This window comes from Belonocnema kinseyi, chromosome 1 (assembly GCF_010883055.1).
Source record: "Belonocnema kinseyi isolate 2016_QV_RU_SX_M_011 chromosome 1, B_treatae_v1, whole genome shotgun sequence".
NCBI classification, from domain to species: Eukaryota; Metazoa; Arthropoda; class Insecta; order Hymenoptera; family Cynipidae; genus Belonocnema; species Belonocnema kinseyi.
Window position 1 is genome coordinate 107,054,448 of NC_046657.1, and position 9,207 is coordinate 107,063,654.

Here is a 9,207-nt window from a genome sequence, read left to right on the forward strand (position 1 = left end):
TATATAATTTATATTTTATACATGAAATAACATAACCTCAAAATATACGCATATCAAGAGGCGCACGATCTATTCAAGTCATGATAATCGTCAGCATCGAAATCTGGAATATTAAAATCCCAATCTCCTGAATTTATTTCAAAGCAGTTAGCTGTTAGCAGACAGATATATAAATAGAATCGACGAAGTGCTCCGACCGGCAATCGTGCATCTTCGAGTTTTCAAATTCAGAAGAGGAGAAATGGGTTGCGCGCGCACCTCAGTCATTTACAGCGTCTCCTACTACATTCACACGGACATAGCCCTGTCATAGTATTGGACCGCATCTCGTTTCAGATCTGGGATCACTGGTTCAGAAATCACTACCAAACACCAACAAACGACCACCAAACGATGTCATAAGGAATTTAAAAAAAAAATTGAAATGGGGTGTTAATGGAAGTTGACGCACCAATTTTGAAAATTCGATAATTTTTTTCATTTCGATCACCCAATGTTCAGAGTCGACTACCAAACACGACCAAACGATACCAAAAAGAATTTTTTTAATATTAAAAAGTGCTGTGACACCGCAATTTTGAAGAATCAATAACTTTGTCAATTTTGACCACCAAACCTTCAAAGTTCACCATCAAACACCACCAAACGATTCCATATTAAAAAAGTCGGATATGGAGTTGGGGTGCCAACTTCACGAGCTTATTTTACAAGCTTGTGTAGAATCCCTAATCTCAATGTGGAAAAGCGACCACGCTCAAAGTGGTAATATTAACGAAAATTTTATTCCTAAAATTACAAATGCTTGTAAATGTCGTTTTTATTTTTTGCAGTGTAATCTTCAACCGAGAAAATGCATTTTTAACCTAAACAATTTAAATTTCAACAAAGAAGATGAATTCTAAATAAAAATATGTCTAAATAGTTAATATATAAACAAAAAAAGATTATATTTTTAAAATGAAAAACAGCGAATTTAACAAAGGACGAATTTTCATATAAATATTTAAATCCTCAACAAAAACAGAATAAGCTTCAACCAAACAGTTGAATTTTCAACCAAAAAGATGGCTCTTCAAATCTGTAGTTGTGATTAGTTAAAATGTTAACCAATTTCAATTAGTAACTGAATTCTAGCTATTAATTAGTTATATTCACTGATAGACTAGTAAGATTTACTGACTTATGAGTAAAAAATAGTTGATTCATAGTTAGAATTCAGTCACTATAATTGATATATCGAAAAATTGATTTTGAACAGAATAGGTCAATTCTGAACTAGAATATTTGAACTTTCAACAAAAGAGGATGAATTCTTAAAAAATAAAACAAGTTCATATTTCAACCCGAAAGATTTTAGATTTAAATTAAAATCAGTTAAATGCATAAAAATAGAAAAATTTCAACAAAATTGTTGTATCTTCAATGCAAAAAGATGAATTTTATACCAAAAATATCATTTTTAACCCAGATAATATGAATTTTCAACCAAAATTGTTCCCTGCAATCAAATAGGTAAATTTTCTAATAAGAAGCTCATTTTACAACAAAATAGTTTCATTTTGCGACCAGAAATGAATTTTCGACTTATATCATAAGTATTTAACTGAGATAGTTAAATTTTTAGTCAATATAATTGATTTTTAAACGAATGCTTATTTGCCGAAAAAATCTCTTATTCAAAAAGTCACTGACTTATCAAACAGCCCTCGCATGATGAATTTTCAACTGGAATAGGTTAATTTTCAGTCCAAAAAATGAACTTATAACCAAAAAAAATAAGCATTTATAACAAAATAATTAAATTTTATACAAAAATGATAAAACATCAGCCAAATAAATAAATTTTTAACAAATTAGTTTAACTTTTAGCCAAGTAGTTGAATTGTCTACCCACGAAAATTTTAATTTTCAACCAAATAGCTTTCAACCATAGATGAATTTCCAACTGGAACAGTTCAAATTTGCATTAAAAAATGTCACCAAAGAAATTAATTTTCAACTAGAATGATGAATCTTTATTCAACAAATAATGTTGTTAACACAGCAGTTCAACTTTTAGCCAAACAATTAAATTTTCAACAAAAAAAATGTTAATTTTCAACCAAAATTATTCCCTGAAACCAAATAGTTGAATTGTCAAGCAAAAAAGACGATTTTTTTACAAAGAAATTGAATTTTCAGAAAAACAAAAATTAATTTTTAAACTATAAACAAAATATTTTCCAACACAACAATTTTTACACAAATAATTACATTTGCAGGCATAATGATGAAACTTCAGCCAAAACATACATTTGTAAGAAAATACATGAATTTTCGTCTAAAATTATGAATCTTTAACAACAAATTAAGTCATTTTTTTAACAAAGTAGTTCAAATTTTAGCCAGAGTTGAATTTTCAGGCCAAAAAGACGACTTTTCTACAAAGTAATTGAATCTGTGAGAAAATAAAAGTTGATTTTTAATTGTACACTTTTTTTATTAATAAATTATAAACAGATATAAATAGAAAATAATAGAAATATTAATAAATAAATTGCGAATAGATTCAAATTTTTAAACTGTAAATTTTTTAATATCCTCAAAAATAAAAGCATTTACTGATCATTAGTTATGAATTTCTACCTTATTATTTTTTTCGACTGCCCTAAGATAATGAATTGCAAAAAGGATCATGGTGATGAAGAATAATTATAGAACCAAATCTATGTAATATTTATATTATATATTTCTGAAATTCGATTATAATCAGGAGCAACTTGCTGAAAAGTCTATAGCAAATTTAAGTTCTTCATCACTGAAGTTAACACCGGAAGCTTGTTTTTAAGGCAAGCAGATAAAAAATACATGATTCTTTTAACGTCTAGAAATAAATTGTCACAAAACATTACACAGAATGCCTATATTAATAATAAAAACATCGTGTTATTTAAGTTTCTTCTACTTAAGTTTCAGAATGGTCGTCTTGATTTTGTCGGAGTTGGCTCCCGAAAAGGAATCCACCTAAAATTTAAAATAAAATAAAGAAAATTAGTTATTCTTTCTTCGAAATTTACCTTGAATTCAGATCAAGTTGTCTCCACTTAAAAGAACTCGACTTTACTCAAGTGAATACTCCTAAGAACTCTCAAGTTTTTTTAAATCTCTTTAATTAATTGTTTTAACCCTTGCTTTACACACTAGGGTACAACACACCCCAGCATATTTCCAAGTTAATTGTGTGTACTCTTAAGCAGAGTCACTTAAATATGTAGCAATTTTTATCAAAAATTGGAGAAGTTGTGATTTTATTCGCAAAAAAATGCAATTTTACCCACTTTTTTAAAAATATTTTTTTGGTGTAATTAAATTAATTTTTTTTATGACACCAATATTTTTTGGAAAGTGATACCCAAAGAAGCGATGAAAAAATTTGCAGGTCAAAATGCAGAAACGTTAAGTTTTTATAACAGTTTTTCGGCTGGGTACTAAAACCCCAGTGTGTCAAGTACGACACACAGCGGATGTGTGTGTCAAGTAAGGGTTAAAACTACTTCATTTGATCGAAGCCAATCGAATTTTCTTAAATTTTTTGGATTCTCATTTTAATTTAACTAAATGCAGTTAAATTGTTGCGAAATCTTTGAATTCATTTGAATTCATCTGGATGAAAATTAGTATTTATGAAAACTAATTTTAATATAAAATCATAAGATTCCGAAGAAGACTTAAAATTTCAAAATCTTTTAGGATGAGTTAGTTTTTTTCATTGAAAATTAGCACACTTAAACAAAAATCACGATCAATATTTCCAAGAAACATTTTTTTAACCAATTCCGTTTTTCTCTTTTAGTAGCGTTTTTTTATCGAAGACTGACATTTTTTGAACAAAGTCATAAGAGTTTGAAGGTTCATAATTTTTTAACAATTTTAGGCTGAGCTGGGAAAAATCGTTATTGGTTCAAAAACATTTAGAATTTTTAAACAACTTTGCGTTGGTTAGTGTTTTAGTCGGAAATTCGTATTTTTAATTTTTTCTAGATCAGATTTTTCGTCATATTGGCGTTTATATCAGAAGAAGGCCTTTTTAACATAACACAAGATTTTAAAAAGGTTAAAAATGTTTTGTTCAATTTTTTATTAACTAGCGGTTTTTAATATAGCTATCAAAGATTAAATTTTAAAAAATAATTTGCGGGTATATTAACGTTTTTCATATGGAAATGGTTATTTTAAACAAAAATTATAATAGATTTTGAAGATATAAAATTCAAAACTGAGGGTGGCCGTTTTAATCGACGAAATAAATTCCCGGTCATTTCCCGATTCCCAAAAATTTTTCACGTCAATGAAATTAAAAAAAAACGGAACACTAAAGCTACATGATTCTCCACTTGAGGCCATAAAAACTGAGCTTCAAATGAAAGCACTCAAAGTTGAACTGTTAAATTTTGAACTTCTAAAATTGAAATTTACAAGTTTTTAGTTAAATAATTTTGTATTCAAATGCCTAATAATTTACGCGTATAAAATTGAAAAATAAAAAAATATACATCCATGCCATCATTTTCAATGCTTGAAAGTAAAAAATCAATCAATGAACTTTAAAATTTTTTAAATTATATAATTTCAAGGAATTTCGAGCTAGAAACATCCAATATTGAATAATTGAAAAAATTGTAACTGAACACTTCTTAAATTAGAAATTCAGTTATTTTCTTTTTAAATAGTTTAAACATCCTTGGAAAGCTTAAAAATTTTATTTCAAAATCTTGAGAAATCTAAAGTTGTTTTAAATTGAAAATTATTTTTAAAGTTTTTCATGACTACTAAATATCTCAAAATGAATTGAATTTTTTCGATTATTTTCAGAAACTCTTACAAATTTTAGAAAATTTATTTACAATTTGGATGTATAAATAACAATTGAATAATCATTATTTTTAGGCAAAATTTTTTTAAAGATTCAAACTTAATGTAAAACTTGAAACATAATGTAGATTTTCGCAGATTTTAAACAAAGAAAATTAGATTCTTTTCAAGAATTGTGAAAGGCTTCAAAAGAATAAAAACATTTTCTTAAGATTCTTAGGAAAATTAAAAATAACTATTCATTTTGAAAAATTATTTTTAAAGAAAATTTAAAAAGTTTTTTTAAAGATATAAACAAAATTTTCAAAAAATATTCTAGAAGATTTTAAGGAAACTTTATGAAATTTGCATGATAATATTTAATCTTTTTAAAATTCCTAAATATCTCTTAAAATTGCTCAAATTTTTCCTACAAATGTACATTTGTAAAACATACATCAAAATTTAAAAATTTCACTTACAAATTAAACATTTTTCAAATACAACCATTAAAATTGTAACGTTCAAAGTTTAAAGGCTCTTCAAAATTTTAACGTTTCCAGGTTTTCTATGTCAAACAATTGAGTTAAAGATTCTTTACTTTTAAATATTTGGTTTCAATTTACTTATCTTAAATAAAAATTCAAATATTGCTAAATATTCAATCATTAATCTTTTTCTTAAATTAAAAATTTCAAATTGAATGAGTTAGAAATTGGATAATTTAGACTGAAATAATATTTTAAATTTAATAAAATTCTTTAATTAAGAATATATTATTATTGAAGTTATTTTTAAGTTGAAAATAGTTTATAAACTTTCAGTCACACGTTCACGTTTGTTTAATGACTAGGACTTTCAAATTGAAACCGTTTAAGTTTAAAAGTCAAAATCTGTTAATCATTAAATTTTGAACTGGTTTAAAATCTTTTCGTCAATTTGTTTTTGTTCATTTTTTATTACTTAAAGTACAGATAAATTAGAAAAAATATATTTATTTTTTAAATAAAAATGTTTTTTAACCAAAATTTGCAACATCATAGGCTTTTATTTTGTATTTGTTCCAGACTTTAAGAAAGAATTTAAAAATTCTGTAAATTAAAAATGTAAGCTTAGAAATAAGAATTTTGAATAGAAAATTTTTAAAGTTACAAAATTTTGAATTACGCATTGTAAGCTAAATAACAGCATAATTGAAATACATAGAAATGCCACTAATTATTTAAAAACTGTTAAAATCGAACGTGGACAGATTTTTCTTCTACAAATTTGTCAAATTTCCGGTAAAAAAAATTCAATGTCCTATCCCGGTCTTAAAAAATTCCCGATTTCCCGGTCTAGCGGCCGCCCTGAAACTATTTCATGCTATATTATTTTAGTATTTTTCGTCACAAATAACCAGTATTTTTACTCAAGAATTACTAAAATTTAAAGAATATTCACAAATTTTCAAACAAATTTATGTTACGTTGTTTTGTTTTACCTTGAATTGATATAACAAAAATTTAGATTTGAATCGAATGAATTTTGTTTAAAATAATAGAATTTACATGTTATTTTAAATAATAATCACTAAATTTCAAAGAAGATTTACAATTTGGAACCATTTATTTTCCCGTTATGCTTTTGTCGGTCATTATTGGTATATTAAAAATATTAGTTTTCAAAAAAGAGTTATATTTTTTTTTCTTTTTTTTTTAATAAAAGAATTTGAAATATTTTAGTGGAATTTTGAAATATTTTTCCAGAAAACGTAAAAAATGTTCCACAATCCGAGGCCTGACGTGAAAAATAATCAATATTCCATGATGTTAAGGTATTTAAAGCTAAATAATATATAAAAACATAAATATATATATTTATTTCGTTCCAAATATTCTTGAAAACTTTTCGAGTTCTTAACAATTGTTTGATTTTTTGAAGAATTCGTCTGAATTTTTAAGAATGCTTTTAAATCTAGAAAATTCTTTGAATTCTGGAAATCAGGCGTACATGAGAATTTCTAGTAGTCAACCTATAAATTAAATCTTGCTTTTCTTTACCTTTGTGCAATTCTTGATGAAAACGAAGGTAGGCATACTGGAAATTTCATATTCAGTAGCGATGTCCTCGTTTTCGTCAACGTCAACCTTCAAGAAAACAACGTCCGGGAATTCCTAAAACAATCAATCGTTATAGAATCCTTCTCTGTAAAAATAGGTTTGTAAAATTTGTATTTGACATGAACAGAAGTAACTTTATTGCCAAATATCAATCAAAAGTTGTATTTTTGCAACAGGTGTTATTGTATTATTTAAATTTCATAATTTATTTTAAAAAACCAAAACCAATAAATGAATTTAAATTAAAATATGAATTTCTTTACCAAGCAAAAACACATTTTCAACAAAATAGTTGAATTTTCAAGCAGATGAATTTTGAATCAAGAAGATTAAATGTATATCGAAAAAGGTAAATTTTTCGTAAAATAATGAAATAATTAAGTTTTCAGTAGCAAAGATTAATTTTCAAAATAAAAAATAACTAATTTTCCATGAACGAAAATAATTTTCAACCAAAAAGACTCATTTTCTAGAAAAAAATAATTTTAAACAAAATACATGAATTTTCAACCAAATATTTTAGTTTTTAATGAAATTCTCAACTTTCAGATAACGAGCTCGAAATTCTACAAAACAAATACATGCATTAGAACGAAGTGGGCTTTTCCGCATCTCGCTAAGTGGTCATGTGTTATCGTTAACTCAATAGAAATCGAGAAAATTATGAAAATAAAATTTTTTGTTTGCAAAAACAAATGAGAAAATGATCATACATTATTCCTGAATTTTTTCATATCATCAATAATTCAATAATTCACGTCAATAATTTTTTCCGATAAATTAAGTATTCATTGCCACGATTCATTCGCGTGGAATCGAAAATTTTCTGACTTTAGAATTCCTAAATAAATATGTTTTGTAAACGATCTGGAAAACCCGGAACAACACTTTCAAAGTTCAATCCTTTAACATCTCCATTGATCAGTAGTTGCACCTATTATCCTCATTTTTATGTGAACAACTGCCATTTAGAAAAAACTTGATTTTTTCACAAAACTTTTGCAGATGTTTTTATTTATTACAAAATATGTATATTTTTTGTATGTTTATCACTTTTAAACCTGCAGTATGCAATTTTTGAGGACTTTTACTGTAAAAACAAAAAAAAAGACGGAAAAACTGTTCAATTCTGAACAAAGATGAACTGTTGAAGTTGGTCGGGTAAAGATAACCCAGAGTGTATACTTCGTTACTCAACTATAGTGCTTACAACAAGGGTTAAATTTCTATAAGAAAATTTCAACGAAAAATGAAAGATAAATTTGTAGTTAAAAGCATTTAATTTTTTATTTAAAAAAAAAACAACTAATTTCCAACCAATGAATGAAATCTCAACTAAAAAAAGATCAATTTTCTTATAAAAAAGATTATTTTTAACGTTTATTAATTTTCTAAAAATATTTAAATTTTTGTTGGATCTTTCAACCTAATAGTATACTTTTCATGTCAAGTACATAAATGTTGAACCAAACATGGAAGTTAAATTTTCAGTTAGAAAATTCATTTCCCAAAAAAATATAATCTTTAAAAGAATAATTAAGTTTTTAAGTACACACTAATTTTTAACGAAAATTAAGAATCTTCAATAAAAAGGAAAGAAATTATTAACAAAATAGTTGAATTATTATCAACACAAAAGATGAAGTTACTACAAAAAAAAGATAAATTTTCAACAAAATAGATGAATCGTCAACAAAAAAGTTAAATTTTTAACTAGGAAAATTGATGTATGCCAAAAAGGATTAATTTTCGACAAAAAATGGAATAATAAAATTTTCATTTAAAAAATTGATTTTCAATAAAAAAAACAATTCAATTAAAGAAATGAATTTTCAAACAAAAAGATTAATTTTATAAAGGAAAAGATTGATATTTAACAAAACCGACCAAATTTTTATTTTTTAAAGGAATTTGCAATCTACTAGTTAAATTTTTGACCAAAGAAATTAATTTTTAACAAAAAAGGCGAATTAGTCACCAAAAAGATTTACATTTTACCACAAGACAGTTTCAGCAAAATGAAAAAATTTTCAACCAAATAGCTGATTTTTAAACAAAAAATACAAAAATAATCTGCTTATTTTAAAGAATTGTAAGAAAATAGACAAATTGTATCATTCAAATTGAATTTAACGAAATTTTCTCGCCATAAGAAAGAAAATGTTGTATATCATAGTTAGAGAAAGTAAAGATACAATTAGAGCAGAAGAAGAGATAAAAATACAAAACGACTTTGAAGGAAGCAGGAAACTACTTTATAAAAAAATGAAAGGAA

General features: G+C 25.4%; 1 protein-coding gene across 1 annotated transcript in view; it reads right to left on the bottom strand.

Annotated features, from left to right (window-relative positions):
• Window positions 1-2,706: 2,706 nt before the first annotated feature.
• LOC117167533 (thioredoxin-2-like) overlaps window positions 2,707-9,207 on the bottom strand; it is a 10,624-nt gene continuing 4,123 nt past the window's right edge. Inside the window, exons 3-4 of the mRNA XM_033352539.1 lie at window positions 6,873-6,986; window positions 2,707-3,003 (exon numbers count right to left, since the gene is read on the bottom strand). Coding sequence (XP_033208430.1) covers window positions 2,941-3,003; window positions 6,873-6,986 — 177 coding nt within the window. The 3' untranslated portion in view covers window positions 2,707-2,940. The remainder of the gene's footprint in view (window positions 3,004-6,872; window positions 6,987-9,207) is intronic.